Genomic DNA, 22431 nt, shown 5'->3' with positions numbered 1-22431 from the left:
AAGTAAATAAATTGAAGTTTTCTATATTTTCACTCAGATTTTTCTACAATAAATGTTACTTTTAAAATCAGGAGAGTTTTTTAAAATGGTGAAATGGATTTATCATCTTACAACAATAGACATAGCCTGCAAGCCCAAGGGATTTTATAAATGCTATTAAAAATATGTACATTCTAATGAAAATCTGACTTTGTTCACAATAGGTTAGTGGTGGTATGTATAAATAAAAATCTCATTTTATAGTTCACCAAGACTTTTAAAGAGGATTTAACATTATTTTTGATCAGCACAAGGCATTGTACACTTTAAGTGCAAGTGAATTTTATAGTTCAATTAACATTTGAATTCTAAATTATAAAAGTATTGTGTAATAAAATGTATACTGAAATATAAACCTCATACTAAAAATATTTTATTATAATACTTTTCAAACACCAGCTAATTTTTTTTTTTTTTTTTGAGACAGAGTCTTGCACTTGTTGCCCAGGCTGGAATGCAATGGCATGATCTCAGCTCACCACTACCTCTGCCTCCCGGGTTAAAGCGATTCTCCTGCCTCAGGCTCTCGAGCAGCTACTCCACACCCTGCTAATTTTTTTGTACTTTTAGAAGAGACAGGGTTTCTCCATGTTGTTCGGGCGGATCTTGAACTCCCAACCTTGGATGATCTGCCTGCCTGCCGCAGCCTCCCAAAGTGCTGAGATTACAGGCATGAGCCACCTTCGCCCAGTCTCCAGCTAATCTTTTGAAGGAAGCAACTTAAAATCATGCCAAGTCAGTGAGAGAAACAATACTGAATTTTTTACTTTTTGAAATAAAAGTTGGTTACAGAAATAAAAAGCTCACCAAGCTGAGTACAACCACATGCAAGAAAAACATAAGGCTTATGTCTAAATAAAATTTAAAGTCTCAGTCTGAGAATTCTTAGTAACAAAGGGACCAAAGTCAAAATCTGCTGATAGCAACAGTCACAGCTAAAGATATGAGATATTTAAGTATTCATATTAACATTTCAAGTTTGGTTTGTTTTATTAATATTGGACCCAAGGTCACATTGAAGTAAATGTAACTATGCATATGTCTTCCTCTCTGCCATGCCTTAGCTGTTTCCACTTCCCATTGCCCTCTTCCTATTCTTTCTTTTGGAGCTTTATTTCCTGGGCCTCTTATTACCTGGCTCAGAATTTCTTCTTGTCTGGCTAGGAACAGATGGGGTCTTGAAAGCTGACATTCTTCTTAAAGAACAGGAACAACAAGGCCATCTGTCCCTTCTAAGGAAAATCTACCCAGGTAGGCCCCTGGATGGTACAATTTATGCACAGGTATAATTTTGTATATTTGTATAACACTCTATTTTATGTGATACCTTTGCATACATCATTCCACCTTAATCTTGTGCCTGGTTTTGTTATCTCCATTTTATGCATGGAAAAAAACTAATATTTAGAGAGATTAAATGACTTCCCTTCAGTTTATACTCCAAAGCCAGTTAATGATAGGTACAGGAAAAGAACCTAGGTCTCCTAATTCCTAGCTATTTGTCACTGTACAAAACTGCTGGCATAAATGGTTACAGTGGACAGTTTTTTTCTCTCCAAATGAGAAATTACATGAATTGTCACAGGTAGAATGCTTTAGGACATTACTATGGACTGAATGTTTATGCCCTTCCCCTGTGCCAATTCATACGGTGAAGCCTAAATCCCAGCTATAATGGTATTTGGAGGTAGGGCCTTTGGGAATATGAGGGTCATGAGGTTACAGCTCACATGAATGGAGTCAGTGCCCTTATAAGGGACATGAGAAAGATGATCTCTCTCTCTGCCATGTGAAGATACATCAAGAAAGTGTCAATGGACCAAAAACAGGGTCCTCACCAGACTAGTGCCTTGAATTTTGGACTTCCCAGCTTCCAGAACTCAGAAATAGATGTTTGTTGTTTCAGCCACCCAATCTATGGTATTTTGTTTTAGCAGTCCCCGTGGAGACAGACACTCTACCTGGAGACTTTATTTGCTAGTGTTCTTACAAGTTGCAAGCCTGGATCCACTTTTTACTTCACAACCAATGTGGAAGAGAATACATCTGATTCCAAGGAGAGGAGACTCATCTCTTGTCCTCAATAATAAATGAGGAATCTGAAGAGCTTGTTCTAAACAATTTTGGTGGTCTTACAACCCATTGGCATGGAATCCCCAGAGTACTTCTTTCTATTCACCATGCCATCTACTTCTACTGCAGACATGAAATTAATCAAGAATAATATCACTTAGAAATCCATTGACTTGGGAACACAGAACAATCTTATTAATAGAAACATAATGTTACTTTATCAGTAAACAAATTCAGTAAAAATATGCATCTGTGACTTTTAGTGTGGTGTGACCTATCAATTGCCACTGAATTTCAAGCCTTTCTATTCCTGTATTGTTGGAGGTTGTATTAGTAAATGTTTCCCATTTCTCTTAGCTAAATAGATAGGACTAAAAGTTCTAGGTCTTATAAAGTACATTTATCTTTATAAGAAACTGTTAAACTTTTCCTAAGTGATTGTGCCCATTTCATATTCTCACCAGCAATGAGAATTTCAATTGCTCTATATCCTCTTCAACACTTGGCATTGGCAGTCCTTTCAATTTTAGCCAGTTTGGTGACTATAGAATGAGAAGACAAAGAAAGGAAATAAAGAGGCCGGGTATGGTGGCTCATGCCTCTAATTCCAACACTTTGACAGGCCGAGGCGTGACGTCAGGAGTTCAAGACCAGCCTGGCCAAGATGGTGAAACCCTGTCTCTATTAAAAATACAAAAATTAGCCAGGTGTGATGGCAGGTGCCTGTAATTCCCAGCTACTCAGGAGGCTGAGGCAGGAGAATCTCTTGAACTAGGGAGGCAGAGGTTGCCGTGAGCCAAGATTGTGCCACTGCACCCCAGCCTAGGTGTCAGAGCAAGCCTCTGGTCTCAGGAAAAAAAAAAAAAGGAAATGAAGATCATAAACAGCAGAAATCAATGAATTAGAAAAGAAAGAGAGAAAACAATGAAATTAAAATCTAGTTTTTTGAAAATATCTTTAAAATTAATAAACCCCTAACAAAACTGAGCAAGAAATATGAATATTAGGAATGAAAATAAGAACATCACTATGGATCCTACAGAACTTAAATCAGGAAAACCTTATACTAATAATTTCAACAAAATGGACAAGTTTTTCCTTGAAAGACACAACTATGAGTTGACCTCTATCTAATGAAGAAACTGAATTTGTAGAAAGATCCACATCTTGAAGCAGCAGCTGATTGATAGTGGATTGTTCCCCACACTGATCATACAGCTTTTGGTTTGAGCATTGGTCATCTATTTGCATCTTATTTCTAATAGGCTGATTATAAAGAAAATGATTGAAAATCTAAGTTTTCTGATCAGGTCAGCAGCTCCTGTGTCAAGTTCAAATTTTTATTCTAGTCTCGAAGACTTCAGATAGTCAACACAATCTGATGACATTTTAGTAACCAACATTTCAAGCTTATGTATTAAAAAATATAGATACCACACTCTCAAGGACAATAGTGAAAACTTGACATGCCCAGGTAAATCCAATCAATTAAGTAGCAAGTTCCTGGATTCTTCAGAGTTCGTCAAGAGAAATGTCATCAGTGTGGATGCCTGAGAAAAGCCAGAATGTCAGAATTGAAACTGGAAGTTAAGAAGTTTCAAGCCTGGGCACAGTAGCTCATGCTTATCATCCCAGCACTTTGGGAGGCCAAGAGAGGAGAATCACTTGAGGCCAGGAGTTCAAGACCAGAATGAGCAACATAGAGAGACCTTGTCTCTATTAAACATAAAAATCTTTTATAGGTGTGGTGGTGCGTGCCTCTGGTCCCAGCCACTTGGGAGGCTGACGCGGGAGGATTGCTTGCCAGAGGTCAAGGGCTGCAGTGAGCTAGGATCATGCCACTTCATTGCAGCCTGGGCAGCAGAGAGTCCATCTCCACAAAAAATTTAAAAAAATTAGCTGGTTGTGGCAGTACGCACTGGTATCCCAGCTACTCAGCAGGTTGAGGTGGGAAGATCTCTTGCGCCTGAGAGATCAAGGCTACAGTGAGCTATAACTGCACTGCTGCACTTCAGCCTGGGTAACAGTGAGATCCTATCTCTTAAAAAAAAAAAAAAAAGGAAAATAAAAGATATCAGGATACTGTCTACCTCTAATGAACTGTATGGTCTTAGACATATCTTAACTTGGTGGGCCTAAGTTTTCAAAGCAAAGCGTATTCCACTATCTGATCTCTAAGGGCACTTTTAGCTCTAACAAGATATAAAGATTACAAACGTACCTTTAAGGGTATGGCAGTAGCTAATTACTGAAGAAAGTCAGATTCTCAAATACTGTCATTTATGATCACACCAAACAGGACAGAAGACCATTCAAGTCCCTGTAGAATTCCGTTTTGGTTGGGTATGGAGGGAGGGCTAGGAATGTGTCCCAGCATCTTAGATGATTTGCATGATTTAAAAAAGTGAAATAAACTTCATAAATTTGAGCAAAGTTTTGAGGTGGCAGTAATCCTTACATTTTGATTTAGTTCATTTTCAGATCACCTTCACATATATATATTTTACAGTTGCAATTATTTAACCTTAAATGTTATACAATTGTATATATTGTCTAAACTGCATATTCATTGTTACAGTTTTGTCAGAATGTTATACAATTGTACTTATGGTCTAACTACATATTCATTGATATCACTCTGTGGCCCAGATTTTTTATATATTCATATATAGACACACACACACACACACACACACACACACACACCATATATACATTTATATATGATGTGTGTATGTGTATATATATATATAACATTTTACAAAGAAGATGGTGTTTAGCATTTTATATGAGAAATATACACATAATAATGGTCTGGAAAATAATACAAGCATATTAAACATAATGCTTGGTTTGAGTTTAGATTTGGTGCTGGGCTGTCTGGTTGCTGGTGCAAAAATTAAAAAAAAAAGATTGTCATTATCAGTGATTTTAACATTTTTGCAGAACTTTTTTTGTTTTCTACCCAATAAGGCAGCACATGATTAGATCAACAAGAGAGGTGCTTGCCCTCTTCCTGCCCCTTTCAGTGAATACTGAAATATCGCAGGTGATCCCAGACTTCAGAAAGCAGTCTGAAAAAGAATGAGTTAAATCATTCTCATCATTAGAAGGGAGAGAAACAATCTCAGTTTCTCAGAAGAAAAAAAACAGTTCAAAAGCCTTCCTAGCTCTAATTTGTAACAAAACAAAACAAAAATAAAAATAAAAACACTTCACACGGACCATTTAGGGCATTTAGCTGTGAGCTGTTTATACACAGCAATTTCTTAGAGCAAATTTTCATAACTCTTGAAAACCCAATGTCAATGTGCAACTCAGTTAAAGTGGTTCTAAACGTGTTTAAGGGTGTTGTTTTTGATGGCTTAACTGGTCTATCAATAGCATTTAATTCTAGAAGTCTGAACATACATTTTTAAATTCCATAGAAATGGATGTTTTTCTCAGAAAAACATTATAGTCACTCAATAAAACCCCCAAAAGGCAAATGTCGTGGGCTAAATTGAGAGTTCAAGATATTCCTTCCAAGCATCTTTAGTTTTGGTCTTGACTTTTAAGGAAAATTTCTGTCAGACTTTTAAGTAACAGGTAACTCCTATGCTATGTAAATTGTTCAGAGCATAAACTATAAAGTGTTCCTAATTCACTTCGCAAAGCTATTAACCCTAACACTAACATTGCAGAATTTAAGACTGCAAAAACCTTCTAATTGTTCTTTGCCTTTTTGTGTCCCTTTCTAATCTAAACACTGGCCACTAGAGTGATTTTAAGGTGTTTATCTTATCTCTAGAATGCCTGCATTGAAAGGTTTTTAAAAAGAGGAGTAAAAAGAACTCCATTTTAAAAAATGGAGTTGAGTGAACTTACACAACTATAAAAGCTGACAAATGTATACAAAAGCTATTTGAGGGTCTCAGAAAGTGACTAAAAGTGGGACCAAAGCCAGAAGAGAGTCACCCTTGAAAGAATTCACCTGCAACAGTTAAGAATTTTATTTGTGGCTTTTTTGCCTGAGGGTACTACTCAACCCCTTGAAGGCCTGGCAGGAGAAAATGACAGTCCTATCTGTTGGAAGCAGCAGAAGACAGCATCAGGACTGACAGAGAAGCCGGAAATATAGGTAGAAAATTCTGGAAGAAAGAGATCTGCAGAAGGAATAGAACCCCAAATCTGACTATAAACTCTGCTGTAATCCCTGGCTAACTGCATATCAAGGATAGTAAGACAGGGACACCCAATAGGGGCCTTTGAAAAAGCAGACAAACCAGCAAAGAGTCAATCCTTGAAAGACAAAGCTGTGATGAATGAGATTAATAGGTGCTTTATTTTTATTTATTTAAATTTTAGAATATTTCATAATATCAGAAGTACAAGCCTTACTGGTTTGAAGTGTCAAAGAGTAAAGAGTTTTGGATTCGCAGAGCAGCTGGAGAAACAGGGGAACCTCAGGGTGGGTATATCCAAAAATCTCAGTATAAGTTGTTTAGTTCCTTGGCTGACTGCTAAATTCCATGGGCACAAAAGGAGGTCAGGCTAGAAAAGCAGCAACTGGAAGTTGTAAAATTTGAGCAAAGAGATCACCTGCTGCATACTGCTGGAAGACAGAATTTGAAGTTTGAGTACAGAAATGTTTACTGCCAGTTAGAATACAAAAACCAGTAATATTCAGAAGAACAAAGAAGAAACTAGAGTCATAAACTATCCACAATATTAAGTTTCTAGCCAAAAATCACCAGACATGTAATGAAACATAAAGTGTGACTCATATTCAAGAAAAAAAAAAAAGTCAGGCTATAGTAATTTACTCTAACTAGAGCCAGGTGTTAGATTTATTAAATATTTCAAACCATCAGTTACAAATGTGCTCAGATAAATTAAGGAAAAGATGGCCTCAAGTAGCCAATGTAAGGAATCTTGAGAAACTGAAACTACAAAAAAGATAAATGAAAATTCTAGAGCTAAAAAATATAATAGAATTTAGAAGATAAGCACAAGCCTAGAAATAGAAGAATCAGTGAACATAAGGATATACCAGTAGAAATGATCTAATCTGAAGATCCATTAAAAAAATGAAAGAAAATTGAACATGGCCTCAAAGACTTATGGGATAATACCAGGCTTTTCAACAGATGTTTAGTTGGAGTCCTACAAAGAAAGGAGAGGATGGAGTATTAAAGCATTTAACAAAACAATGGATAATAATACTCCAATTATGGTGAAAACATTAACCTCTATATTCAAGAAATTCAGTGATCCCCGAGGGGAAAAAAAACCATTTAGGTGCATCAAAACCAAACGGCTGACAAGCAGAACCCTACAAATGGATCATTTTACTGTGTATGTATTATACCTAAGTTAAAATATTTCAAAGCAAAGAAGGGAAGGACATAAATATAGGATTAGAAAACAATGAAGTAGTTTTCTAAAAAGCTACTAAAACAGAGTGAAGCATGTGAAAAAAAAAAGCTAGGATTTTGAAAAGGCCAATAAAACTGAAATGTCTGGCTAGACTAATGGGGGGGGGAATAAAAATTTTGAATATCAAGGATGAAAAAGTAGGCCAGGCATGGTGGCTCAGGCCTGTAATCCAGGCCGTTTGGGAAGCCAAGGCAGGAGGATCACCTGAGGTCAGGAGTTCAAGATCAGCCTAGCCAACATGACAAAACCCCATCACTACAAAACAAAAATCAGCCAGGTGTTGTGGTGTGCACCTGTAATCCCAGCTACTTGGGAGGCTGAGGCAGGAGAATTGCTTGAACCTGGGAGGCAGAGGTTGCAGTGAGCCAAGATCACACCACTGTACTCCAGCCTGGGAGACAGAGCAACATTCTGTCTCTGGGTGGCGGGGGGGGGGGGTTAAAAAAAAAAGAATGAAAGAGTAAAAGAGCAGACATTGGATCCTAAGATATTAAAGAATGGCAGAGATTATAAACAACTTTATGCCAATATATTTGACAATTTAATTGAAATAAATGACTTCAAAGACAAATTATCAAAACTAACTCAGGACATAAAACTTGAATAGCCCAATATCTATTAAGGAAATTGAATTTGTGATTAAAAAATCTTCAAATAAAGTATAATCTATTGCTTTCATTGGTGAATTCCATCTGACATTAAGAAAAATGTCAATTCTATATGAACTCTTCCAGAAAATGGAGAGTGAACATTTCCAAATCATTTATGCGGCCAGCATTACTAATACCCAAAACTAGACAAAGGCATTATGAGAAAAGAAAACCTTAGACCAGTATCTTCCAGGAACATAGATGTCAAAAATCCTCAACAAAATATTAATGAATCAAATACAGCTGTATATACAGAGAATAAAGCATGACCAAGAGGTATTTAACCTGGGAATTCAAGATTATTTTAACATTGAAGAAGCATTGTAACCTACCATAAAAATAATAAAAAATAAAACACCTTATGATCATTTCAAAAGATACAGAAAAACTATTTGAAAACATGTTATAATACCTTCATGATAAAAAAATAGTAAACCAGGAATAGAAGAGAACTTCCTTAACCTGATAAAAAGATTTACAATGAAGAACCATATTATTATACTTTGTGTTGAAAAACAGAATGCTTTCTCCCTTAGACTGAGGGACAAGAATGTTCACGCTCACCCTTTCAAATTAGCAGCATATGCTAAGGTCCTAGCCATTGCAAGTAGGCCATAAATGAAAGGAATACAGATTGGAAAGAAAGAGAATAACTATTTACAGCTGACATGATAGCATATTTAGAAAATCCTAAGGATCCTACAAAAATAGTTATTAGGATTAGTGCGTGAGTTTAGCTAAGTCTCAGGATTCAACACCAATATACAAAAATTGATTTTATTTCCATATATCAGTAAAGATTCCATTTATAGAATTCAAAAATATGAAATAATTAATAAATTTACAAAATATATATAAAGTCTTCAGAGAAACTATTGTAATATATTACAGAGAAAATTAAAGATGACCTAAGAGATATTTCATGTTCATGGTATAGAAAACTATATTAAGATGTCAAGTATCTTTAACATGACCTATAGATTTAATGGAAACTCTATATCCCAATATTTGGAGGGACCAACAAGCTCATTCTAAAATCTATATAAAACACAAAGGATCTAGAATAACCAAAATAACTTTGAATAAACAAAGCTGGAATATTTATACTACCTGATTTAAGGCCTGCAATACAGATCAAACAAGATTGTTTTGGGTCTCCTAGGTCTTTTGCATTTTCAGATTAAAAAGATTGGCCTACATTGAGTATGTAAAGCAACTAGAATTATTATACACTGCTGGCGGATATACAAAATGGTACAACAGTCTGGATATTTCTTATATAGATAAACATATACTTTTAGCAATTGTCCTCTTAGATATTTACTCAAGAGAAATGAAAATGTGTTCACATTGAGACTTATACTCAGATGTTCACAGCAGCTTTACTCATAATAGCAAAGGCTGAAAACAACCCAGATGTCCATTATTGGTAAAGGATATTTACTGGTAGAGGATTATGTTGTATGTTATATCCACACAACATAATGTACTGCCCAGCAATAAAATCAACCAACTACAGATATGTGCAACATAGATGAATTTCAACATTATACTAAGTGAAAGAAGTCAAACAGCACTATTCTATTTGTATGAAATTCTTAAATAGTTAAAACTAACATATTGAGATGGCAAGATCAGGGTAGGCTAGGGTGGGAGGAATTTGCTGCAAATAATTTTCAGAGTAATAGTGCTCTATATTTTTATTGGGGTGGTGAATATATAGTAGCATCTACTTGTCAAAACCTATATAATTATTGAGTTGGTGCATTTTATGTTAATCATATCTCAAAGTTGATTTTAAAAACTTCAATAAATTCCTATAGTCATTAGGGTAAATCCAGTAGCAAGAAGATTCTATATCATCTAACCCCTACTTATCTCTCTGGCTTTATCCTTACCATCTCTGCCTCACCCTGTGCCAGCTACGTTGGGTTTCTCATCCATTAAAACACATGCTGTCTCTAGCCTTTGACTTTTGCATCTCTTTCCTCAAATGCTCTTTCTTTCCCCAATTCTTACTCATCCTTCATTTTTTTCTCAAAAAATAAAACCATCCCCCAAATCTTGGACTAGGATAAGACCTTTGGTATATAGTCTAATAGCATTACTTTTTCACTATACTTTTAATATTAGCAATTATTTGCCTTATTATTGATAATCATGTATAAAGTATGTTTCTATCCTCTAGATCAGAAGCTCTATGAAACCAGGGATATCTATTTTGTTCACCACTCTTCCCTTATTTTCCTGATGTACAGGAAATCCTCAAATATTTAATAATAAAGCAAGCAAATTTTTAAAAATCTAAAAATTCTAAATAAAAGAGCCTATAGAATTTAGCAACATATTAATAATACATGTTTAGGCCGGGCATGGTGGCTCATGCCTGTAATCCCAGCACTTTGGGAGGTTGAGGTGGGCGGATCACGAGGTCAGGAGATCAAGACCATCCTGGCCAACATGGCAAAACCTCATCTCTACTAAAACACAGAAAAGTAGCCGAGTGTGGTGGTGCATGCCTGTAGTCTCAGCTACTTGGGAGGCTGAGGCACGGAAGGTGGAGGTTGCAGTGAGCCAAGATCGTGCCACTCCAGCCTGGCAACAGAGCAAGACTCCATCTCACACACACACACACACACAAAATGTTAAGTAGAGCTTACTGTAAGAAATAACGTTTAGTATGTGGAAGTTTATTACTTTATGTAATTCATCAAATATATCAAATAAGATAAATTACCTCCAACTACTGCTAATAGTAATAGTTGACTGCTAGTAACAGTCAACATTATTCTAGAAACATTAGACAATGCAGTATGACCAGGAAAAAAATGACAGTTATATTCACATTCTGACCATCTATATGAAAAACCCAAGATGATTAGCTGAAAAATTTTGGTAAGTTCAGTAAGGTGGTCAGTTACAAAGCACATGAACACATATTATAAAAACAGTGTATTTAAACCAATGCAGCATTGGAATAACAATAGACAGATCAATGGAATAGATTAGAAAGTAGAGGAGGAGACAAAATTTTTGCCATATAAGAAATTTCTATAAAATGAACCTTTGGAGAAGCATAGATTAAATAATTGTATTAGGACATTGTGGGTAAATACTTTCCAATATGGAAGTATGAACTAATTCTAAATCTGTAATTCATCTAAAGTTTAACAAATGAAACCATAAGAGTTCAGATTAAAATACACAATGCCACTGTGTATATGTCTATACATACTTAATTAATCTGAGAATCACAGAAGGCTTCTAAGCTAGATCTTAACTGCCAAACAATAAAGGAAAATGCTAACATGTTAGACTATAAAATTTATAGTTTGTATTGTAAACAAAGTAAAAGTGCAAATATTAAATGAACACTCAAGATGTGATAAAAATGACTTTGAAATTTATAAAGATTTTTCAAAAAAATCAATAAGATACACTTAAGCAGAAAAATGAGTGAAAACTATGAACATTTAATCCAGGAAAAAAAGACAAATAGTACAGGAACATGTCAAGATTTCAGATTAACTAAGTAAAAATTAAAGTATTTCAACCATATAAAAAATATGTAAAAATGACAAACTATACCTAGTGCAGAGAGAAATGGATACTTAAATACAGATGATAGGAATGTAAATTGCCTAGCTTTTCTGGAGGTCAGTGAGGTAGTCTTATAAAATGCTTTAACATGCACATTGCTTCTAGGAATCAAGAAAACATTAGACAATTGTGCAGTACTGAGTGATTTGTAATGTGGTTTTCTTTATAATAAGGAAAAATAGAAATGATCAGCAATAGGTGGCTAATTTGATACATTTGTAAAATACAGTATCCATACAGACTTTAACATACATTCTGTATATATAGGCATATATTTGGCATTGAAAGATGTATAAAAGTAGAAAAAAAGTATATATATGGAATTATACTCATATATATATTTAGTGACAGGGTCTCACTCTGTCACCCAGGCTGGAGCACAGTGGTGCGATCATAACTCACTGCAGCCTCAACCTCCTGGATTCAAGTGATCCTTCTGCCTCAGCCTCCCAAGTTGCTGGCACTACAGGTGTGGTATTACCACACCAGGTTAATAAAAAAAAATTTTTTTAAGACAGGGTCCCACTATGTTGCCCAGGCTCAAACATATATGTTCAAAGACATAGAAACAACTTTCTAAGAACATTCACTGACATGTTAACATACTGCTCTCTTGCAGGAATTATACATTTCCCCATTTTTGTATTTTTCTCTGTTGAAGGTTCTTTGATAGAACAACAGAACACTTTCTAAAAATAGTTCAAACATTGGATGCAAAGGGATGAGCTGTTAGATTATTTATGACTGTTTGTTTGTTTTTGTTTGTTTGTTTGTTTGTTTGAGATTGAGTTCTGCTCTTGTTGCCCAGGCTGGAGTGCAGTGGCGCAATCTCCACTCACTGCAACCTCCACCTCCCAGTTTCAAATGATTCTCCTGGCTCAGCCTTCCAAGTAGCTGCAAATACAGGCGCCCGCCACCACACCTGGCTAATATTTTTATTTTTTAATAGAGATGGGGTTTTGCCATGTTGGGCAGGCTGGTCTTGAACTCCATTGGGCAGGCTAGTCTCAAGCTCCTAACCTCAGGGCATCCACTTGCCTGGGCTTCCCAAAGTGCTGGGATTACAGGTGTGAGCCACCATGCCCAGTTGTGGTTTTTAAAAGTATATTGGAGACTGTGAACACTTAATATTTTAAAGGCTGGATGGGTGTTTCTCAAAGTGCATTTCCCAGACCATCCCCTTCAGGATCTGGTATGCTTGCTAAGAGTTTCTTTGTCCCCACCCTAGCTCTACTGAGCTAAGATCACTGGAGGGGGAACCTAGGACTGGCGTTTTAAACAAACTCCCAAGGAGATTCTTATGCATACTGATATTTGAGCACCCCTGTGATAGCTGCTATAAAGCTAGAGGGCAGACAATTGAAGGCTGTTCTTGCAGAGGAAAAAGGCAGCCCAGTTTGCAATCAGCAGTTTAGGTGAACCTTCCTTTTCCTGTGCTTTAGCAAGCTTACTTCATCATCTATTTATTATGTTTGCACATAGGGTTAAATCTATGTCTTGACTCTATCTTTTCTACCAATTTGTTTTTTCTTACTTGGGGCCATGTAACCAGGGTATATCTTTTTATTATATGTAATATCTGGAAGGACTAGATATTAAGAGATGTATTATTTCCAATGCACTTTTTTAGCTCTATGTAGGAAAATGTAATTCAAATCAACTTTCTCATAGTCAGGAGATTATGGCCTACTTGGAATCAGAAACTTTTCAAGGCCAACTATCTAAATCAGTTCTGATGTAGACTGTAACTGGGAAAATGGCAATGTCTCTTCCAGAATCATCTGCTTCTACTTATGGTATCATTTCAGCATCTATAGGGTCAGTCTGTCATGCAAAAGAACATTAACTAAGTAGTTCTCTCTCCAGCAGATACTTGAAGGAAATTCACAACTCAATTTTCACAGTAATTGGCTCCCAATACACCTTTTCTTAGAGGGAGATGGTGATTGGTTTCTTCTCTGTGGTTTCCATTTTCCTTGGCAGCACACTCCTATACCCCCAAGCAGGCCTTACCGGCATGGTGATCTGGATGGGTTGCCGTTCTCCACTCTTGGTTGGGGTCACACCTTCTGTGTCGTATGTACCCGTATAAACAACTCTGTCCCCATCAGGCTCTTTAGACTTCAGCTCCAGTGGGACAAGCACACCGCCAATGGAAATATTCCTGCAATAGACTTGAGTTGGCCACATATTGTTGGAATTAGCCTAGGCACCCTGTCCTGTTCTGGAGCAAAACTCTAGGCAGGAAACTTACAGGGTTTGGCTAAGGGGGACATTGTGGTGTTCGAGAAAGTTCTGAAAGTTCAGGAGGCAGTGCTTCTCCTTTTTAGTTATGCATTAAAAACCTACCTATCCCCAGCCCCAGACATTAGGATTCAGTTGGCCTGGGATGTAGTTTGGACACTGGTAAATATATTTTAAGGTTATCTAGGTGATCTTAATATGCAGTAGTCTTGAGAATACTGAACTCATTCTGTAATATTTTTTTTTCTCCTGTTCCAACAATCAGGGGGTCCTATGATTTGGAGTGCCTCAAGCCTTCTACACTCACTGGCATCATTCTTTTGTGTTAGGATAATGGTTCTCAAAGCCAAGTCTCTGGATCAGCAGTATCAGCATTACCTGCAGACCTTAGAAAGCAAATTCTTAGGCCCTACCATAGACTAAACTAGAAACTCTGGGGAGAGATCCAGCATGTGTTTTAACAAGCCCTCAGGTGACTGATTCTGAGGTATACTCAGGCTTGAGAACCACTGGGTTAGAGCTGAAAAAGCCTTAATAGCATTAAAATGTAACTGGAAAAAAATAGTTTTGTTCATAACAAATTAACTTTTAGATTAGTTTGAACACTAGAGGACTACTCTGGAAAAATACAAGGAATATAGAACAGATAACTCCAGAGATAAGGTTAGCAGGAAAGAAGGGAAAGGAAAAGCCTGGATTATATCCAGGTGCACAGAACACTGGGAAATATGAGAATGAAGGGTGCAGGGAGCTGTGGGGGATGCTGACAAATAGATGGACCAGGAGTACCAGAAACCATCTAGATTTGGTTCTAGGTCCTTGGAAAGCTAACAGAAATTTATTGAATTAAAATGTAAACTATAAGTGGTATCTGACGAATTCAAAGCCCTTCTACCCCCCAATAATGTCCAGCATGTGGTATATATAATAAATGCTGGTTTATTGTCTCCCTGCAGACTAGACTTCACACAATGCTTAGGTAGAAGCATTGAGGTTAAGGATTCATAAGAGGTTAAGGATTCATAAGAGGTTAAGGACTCCACGCGCAGTTCTTCCCGGTAGGCTACTGCATGCTCCCACACACTTTCCCGCCAGAGGTCTGCTGGGGTGCATCATCCAGCGGTCGCTGGGAAGAGATCATCCCTGCCACGGATAAACCAAACAAACATCCTTTTGCTGTGAGGATGTTGCTAATCCCAGGCACCATCACCAGGCTGAACAGACAACTCATGAGAAAAAGAAAAGCATATGTCATGGAAAACCGAGAAACTAGGCCCGAGAAGGGGCGGCCGCTCTCTTACTAGTGCCTGCTGCTCCACCCCAGGGTCCCAGCCACCGAAGACTGGGGAGCATCCCCCAGAGAGCCCCAGTAACCACCCCTCCCCTGCCTTTCCACCTCATTCCTCCTTTCTCCCTCCTTCAGCCTTGCGGGCAGACCCGGTGGGACGCCTGGACCTCGCGCAGTAGGGCTGGGATTGCGGTAGTGAACCCCGGGGAGCCTCTCCCATCTGCTCCACCCCGACCGCCTGCGGATCCGTGCCCAAGCCTGGACGGAAGGCAGGAAAAATTTTTAAGAGACAAGCAAATATCCTGGCTTCCTGTCGCTGATTTTAAAGAACCCTCCGAGGTCACCGCGATGGGTGGAGGGAAGCGAGAATGGAGGAATACAAGCCAAAGGGAAGGAGGGGGACCAAGGCGGACAGGGAATGACCTCTTCCCCAACCCCTGAGCCCGCTGGGCGCGGCTCTAGGCCAGAGGCCCCCGAGAGGCTCGGGCTGTCTCGGGGTCCTCGGTCCTCCGCCTGAAACCCAAGGAGGACCCTGTTGCCACCTGGCGCCCCGCACTCACTCGACCTGCAGAGTGCTGGGCTTAATCTTCACCTCAACCTTGTACGAGGAGCCGGTGAGCAGCTTGATGGTGCGGTTCTGGCCGAAGCGCTGCCCGTCCACCTTGTAGAAGACCGGGCCGTCATTGGGCTGGATCCGCAGCGCGATGGAGAGGCGCACGAGGCCCGGCAGGTCTCCCATGTCTGGGCGAGGGTCTGGCGCGGCGGCTCCGGGGGGCGGAGGACTGCGCGGGCTGCGGCCGAGTGGCTGGAGCGCGAGGGGTGGAGAGGAAGCGCGGGGAGGGTGAGGGTGGTGGTGGAGCGGAGGCTGCCGCTAGGAACCCGCGCCGTCGCCGCCGTCCGCCGGGGCTTTTGAGCAGCAGCTTCTGAGGCTGTAGCCCCCCTCCCCACTCAGCAAGGAAGCGAGTCCAAGAGACGACTCCGAGGCCGCGCGCTTCCCCATCCCCCGCTCCTGTGCGGCGCCCTCCGTGCACCCGAGAGCTCGCTCCGGCCCGCAGGCCGCTGCGCAGATCCGCGCAGCTGGGGGCGAGGGAGTTAATCCTGTTTACGCACCACAATCCCCTTTAGCTGGGGAAGCGGACATTTAGGCTCCTCCTAGAACAGCTCCGGGTGGGAGGAGGGGAGAGGCTTGGCAGGCACTGGGAAGGCGCTGGGGTTAAGCGACCACTATGCCAAAGAGCGAGACCACTGGAATCTGGATGCCGCCGCCGCCAACTACGCGAGGTGGACCCTGCTGCTCGCGGATACGGCGGCAGCCAGGCGAGAGGAGGCCGAGAGGGGGAAAGAGAGACGGGAAGCGGGACAGGAAACCTCTAGCTGGTGTTTTAAATTTAAGGAAATATGAGTCTTTCCAAAGCTTGGGAGAAATGGCCGAGGAAAGGCGCAATTCCGCGTGATGGAACCACACTGGATTAGGAATGGATGCAAGAGAAAGAAAATAACCATATCCAAGGAGCTACATCTTCTCGTGGGTGTTTATTTTCATTATACGTATGCTCGCCTCTAAAGTGACATATACATAAATATACGTAATGAATCACAAATATTTACACAGATTTTGAAGGTTGAGCTATTAACCCGGTAAAAGGCAACTGGCATGAGCCTAAGGCATACTGGTGACAATGGCCAAGAGGAGGGATGGGTGGAAGGATTATTGGCAGGGCACCTTATGAGACACCACAGAGTCATTTGCATATTAAGAGTGATTAGACAGTTTTTGTGGCAGAAATTGGTTGACAGCTGAGTTTTGGAGGCGAGGAGAGACTCATGAATGGCTTCCCAGAGCAGAATGAGCACCTGGTTCAGCACCACCAAGGTGGATAGTACCAGAGCCAGGGAGGACACCTGGGAAATGAAGGGCTAGTGAGAACAAATGGGTAGGGATGGGTTTGCTTGTCAGTTTTTGTTTACCCAAGTTAGACTGCTTCTTTCTTTAAAGAAATAATAAGTTATACATGTAATGTATATTTAATATGGGTATTTATTGCAATATTGGTTGCAAAGATCAAAATAAAACCTAAATGAAATGTTAACCAATAAATAAATGGCTGAATAAATTCTTATATATCCATACTATAGAAAGGTACATAACTATCAAAATAATAAAATATATGTTGCATTGGCAACACATATGCAAAAACTGTTAATGATAAAAGTGGGGTGGCTGGGAAACAAATCCTGAGGGCAAGCATTTTGTCTGTTTTGTTTGTTACTGTTTCCCCAGCATGCACAAAACAGTGTCTGACATATAGTAGGTGCTCCAGAAATAGTTGTTGAATTGACTTGTGGTTGTCGTCTTAATCATGCCTTAATATCTTTTAAAATTAATTAGTGATTTACCTAGAATGATAAAAAGAAATCTAATTGCAAGTAGCATCGCTAGTGTTTTAGAACAATGAAATTTTTAAAACACATATAAATATGTGTTTTGATTAGCACTTTTAAAAGAATGAGAGGGTTAGACAGTAAACTTAATGTTAGTTACTCTGTTGTATGAGTAGTGGAAAGAGGATGAGTATCTTTTTCGGGTCATTTAAAAGCCTTTGGAAATTTTGCCTTTTTTCCAAAACTTTGTTTAGCAACCCCACAATATCAAGCCAACTTCCACCTGTGTATGGAAAGGAGTGTTGGACTTGGAGGACGATGGCTCCATTTTAATACCTGGTTCCAAGGCCAGCATGGTGGCTCACAACACCTGGAATCCCAGCACTTTGGGATGCTGAGGTGAGCAGGTCACTTGAGGCCAGAAGTTCAAGACCAGTATGATCAAAATGGCGAAACCCCTCTCTAGTAAAAATAGAAACAATTAGCCAGGCATAGTGACACACACCTGTAGTCCCAGCTACTTGGGAGGCTGAGGCATGAGAATTGCTTGAGCCTGGGAGGCAGAGGTTGCAATGAGCTGAGATTGCCCCACTGTACTCCAGCCTGGGCAACAGAGTGAGACTGCTAAAAAAAAAAAAAACCTCCAAAAAACCGACCAACCAAACCAAACCAAACCAAACAAAAAAAAAACCCGGTTTCTAGCCTGGCTGGGTAGTGCACTCTTTGTAGTCCCAGCTACTTGGGAGGCTAAGGTGGGAAGATCACTTATGCCCATGAGTTTGAGGCCAGTCTGTGCAACACAGTAAGATTGCCATCTCATAAATAAATAAAATCTAAAAATAAAAATAAAACCTAGCTCTGCCACGTTTTTAGTTTCTTTATGTAAAGAATGTGATGTCTTTATCTTTCAATTTTCATCCTTTGTAAAATGAGGATTAAAATACCTCCTTCCCAACATTGTGAGAATTAAATGAGGAAATGGAAATTGTTTGAAAAAATAAATTACTTTTTAAAATGAGGTCTTACTAATGCTGGGCAATATCCATTAGGAATAACATTTTCAGGACCATACAATGTAATGTCTTAAAACAAAAGTAATCAATATAAAAGTAATTGGAAAATTTATCATCACTGATACATATATGCAAAGAATATGAATATGGAGTCTGATGGATCTGTGTTTGTATTGCCAGATCTGTGGCTTACAAGCTGCACGACCTTGAACAAAGCTGTTTTATGCTCTTGGAGCCCCAGTTTTTTCATTTGTAAAATGATGGTGGCATAGATGATGCTTATAGAACCAATGAAATTATATAAAACATTCAAGAATATAAGGCCCATATAGACACTCAACACATTGTAAATCTTTCTATTTAAAAGTATATTTACTGAATTATAGCCACTTTAGTTTTTGTCACTTGGGTGTATTGCATGATGCTGAGCTTTGGAGTAGAAATGATCCCATCACCCAGGTACTGAGTATAGTACCTCACAGTTAGTTTTTCAGCCCTTGACCCTCTTCCTCTCTCCCCAGCTATTGGTACTATTACATTACCTATTGGCTTCATTACATTACCTATGGAATGAAGACTACTAGCCAGGGAGGGAGGGAGAGGGGTAAGGGTTGAAAAACTAACTGTTTTATATCCACGGGTAACCGATGGTTAGCACTCACTCAAAAGTGAGAATATGCAGTATTTTGTTTTTTCTTCCTGCATTAATTTACTTCTTGCTGTATATTTTTAAGGTATCTAGTGCTTTCAGTCTTTTTGTAGATTTGTTAATTATTACCTCAGATTGGTGATCTTAAACATTGTCTATCTAATGGACAATGCTTATTATCATTCTTTTGAAACTTGGGAAATTGAGCCTAAGTGAATGATGGACTTAGTTGTCATTCAGAGGAATCAAATGCTGTGGCCTGATTGCTGGTATTCTCCCAAAATGCCTATGTTGAAACCAAATCCCCAAAGCAATAGTATTAAGAAGTGGGTTCTTTGGGAGGTGATTAGGTCATAAGGGCTCTTCTGCCCACATTGAATGGGATTAGTACCCTTGTAAAAGAGGCTTCAGGAAGCTTGTTTGCCCCCTTCTGCCATGTGTGGATGCAGCAGGAAGTTGCCATCTTTAAAGTAGATAGTGAGCCCTTACCAAATTCAAAATTTGCTTGCACCTTGACCTTGGACTTCCAAACCTCCAGAATTATAAGCAATAAATTTCTGTTGTTTATAAATTGTCCAGCCTAAGGTATTTTGTTATAACAGCATGAACAGACTAAGACATTGTGCTAACAACAGTTCCATATTTGCTGTTCCAAATTCATATTACGGAGTTCAAAACGCAGTTAGCATTAGGACACAGGACATAGTTGTGTTCATGTATATGAAAATAAAGTAGTTAAGAGTGCTTGGGCTGGACGATACACATAAATATTTATATACACATAATTATGTCATGTGTTGTCATAATGTGTCCTGGGTTTGCATTATACAAACACGTATACACAATGTAATACCAGCACATTTAATAATGTATTTTCCTTTTTATTCATGTTTGTATTCAGGAGTTAACTCCTCAACATCTGCAGGAGTTTCTTTTCTTTCCTTTCTTTTTTATTTTTGAGACGGAATCTTGCTCTGTTGCCCAGGCTGGAGTGTAGTGGCACTCCACCTTGGCTCATGGCAACCTCTGCCTCCCACATTCAAGCAATTCCCCTGCCTCAGCCTCTTGAGTAGCTGGGATTACAGGTGCACACCACCACACCTGGCTAATTTTTTGTAATTTAGTAGAGATGGGGTTTCACCATATTGGCCAGGATGGTCTCAATCTCCTGACCTTGTGATCCACCTGCCTCAGCCTTGCAAAGTGCTGGAATTACAGGTGTGAGCCACCAAGCCAGAATGCAGTAGTTATTTCTTATTTTTATTTTTAAATTAGCGTCAATGATTTATGATGGCTTGACTCCTTCCTTTGCCTACCTCAGAATGTCTTAGCATTAGAGATCTTAACTGGTACCCTTCATATTTTATTTTATTTTACTTTATTTTAATTTTGAGCTGGAGTCTAGCTCTGTCACCCAGGTTGGAGTGCAGTGGTGCGATCTTGGCTCACTGAAACCTCCACATCCCAGGCCAAGCAATTCTTATGCTTCAGCCTCCTGAATAGCTAGGATTATCGGCATGTGCTGCCATGCTGGACTGGTTTTTTGTATTTTTTAAGGCAGAGGTGAAGTTTCACTATATTGGTCAGGCTGGTCTCAAACTCCTGACCTCAAGTGATCCACCTGCCTCAGCCTCCCAAAGTGTTAGGATTACAGGTGTGAGCCACTGTGCCCAGCCAGGTACACTTTACATTTATATTAGGGCTTTCCTTCCTGGCTACATTTGCTAGTCATAAAGACAAAGCCATCTTCCTGGACCAATTCTGAAGAACCTGTCTTCCCTTAGGCCCAAAGGATTTTGTTGCCATGGCAATGAGCAATAGGTCTCATTTGTCGGCTAGGCTCTTAGGGGATCTGGTTACCTCCTTATACAGTCATGCACAACTTGGTCCAGCAATAGTGATAGTAATGTCAGTTTTGTATTTTGTTCTGGGCCAATTTAGCATAGCAATTTATGTTTCAAATAAAACTTTTGCTGTTTTCCAGCATAATTGTTATCTGTCCTGAACAACCAGGACAGTTCCACTCACTTTTTCTCCACAAATGTAAGTAAATTATCAGTTAAAACTAGATTCCATGGAGACAGTTTTCTACGTTTTCTGTTCTTCACTCCTTTTATGAGGCTGGCTAGGGTTCCATGGAAAAAGAACATAAATTTCTCCTTACATTAGGTGGAAATGTCTGTATTAAATACCACCACCACACCAGTACTTCTAATTTTATATCTCCAGATTCAAACATCTCCTCTAAGTTCCAGATTCACATAACCAGCTCCTGGCAGAATGTCCCCACTTATGTGTCTAATAGGTTAATAGGTGTCCCAAGCATAACACATAGCCAAAAGTGAATTCTCAGTTTTTCTTTTTTAGCCTGAAACTCATTCTCCCTGAGGGTTATTATTATTATTATTATTATTATTTTTTCAGTGTTCTGCATGAGGGTGATAGTGGCCTGCACCGCAGTGGTAACAGTGGGAATGGTAAGAAGTGCCAGGAAACAGCTTGCTTGTGAAGAACTGATAGGACTTCCTGATTGATTGGATGCAAAGGGTCAGAAAGACAGGCATCAGGCTGGGCGCGATTCTGTTTCTTACTCATTCTGTCGCCCAGGCTGGAGTGTAGTGGCGTGATCGTGGCTCACTGCAATCTCTGCCTCTCAGGTTCAAGTAATTCGCCTGCCTCAGCCTCCTGTGTAGCTGGGATTACAGGCGCCTGCCACCATGCCAGCTAACTCTTGTATTTTTAGTAGAGATGGGGTTTCACTATGTTGGGCAAGCTAGTCTCAAGCTCCTGATCTCAAGAGATCCACCTGCCTTGGACTCCCAAAGTACTGGGATTGCAGGTATGAGCCACTGCACCCAGCCGAGGTTTTTTATCTCTGTAAGAGGCACCATAGTTTACTCTGTTGCTCAGTTAAAATTATTGTTTTATTCTTAATGCCTGCCTGTCTTTTCTTTCTCTTTCTTTCTTTCTTTCTTTCTTTCTTTCTTTCTTTCTTTCTTTCTTTCTTTCTTTCTTTTTCTTTCTTTCTTTCTTTCTTTTTCTTTCTTTCTCTCTCTCTCTGTCTTTCTTTCTTTC

General features: G+C 39.2%; 1 protein-coding gene across 3 annotated transcripts in view; it reads right to left on the bottom strand.

The window, feature by feature from the left end:
• The window catches only part of CNRIP1 (cannabinoid receptor interacting protein 1), a 54571-nt gene extending 38188 nt beyond the window's left edge, over positions 1–16383 (bottom strand). For 2 of the 3 annotated variants that reach the window (XM_035272404.3, XM_008980587.4), the window contains exons 1-2: positions 15873–16383; positions 13794–13944 (exon numbers count right to left, since the gene is read on the bottom strand). In XM_035272404.3, the coding sequence (XP_035128295.2) occupies positions 13794–13944; positions 15873–16051 (330 nt within the window). In that variant the 5' untranslated portion in view covers positions 16052–16383. The remainder of the gene's footprint in view (positions 1–13793; positions 13945–15872) is intronic. The other variant, XM_008980588.4, reaches the window with a different exon arrangement.
• Between the last annotated feature and the right edge of the window lie 6048 nt (positions 16384–22431).

This window comes from Callithrix jacchus, chromosome 14, assembly GCF_049354715.1.
Source record: "Callithrix jacchus isolate 240 chromosome 14, calJac240_pri, whole genome shotgun sequence".
NCBI classification, from domain to species: domain Eukaryota; kingdom Metazoa; phylum Chordata; class Mammalia; order Primates; family Cebidae; genus Callithrix; species Callithrix jacchus.
This window is presented reverse-complemented; position numbering and strand designations above follow the sequence as displayed.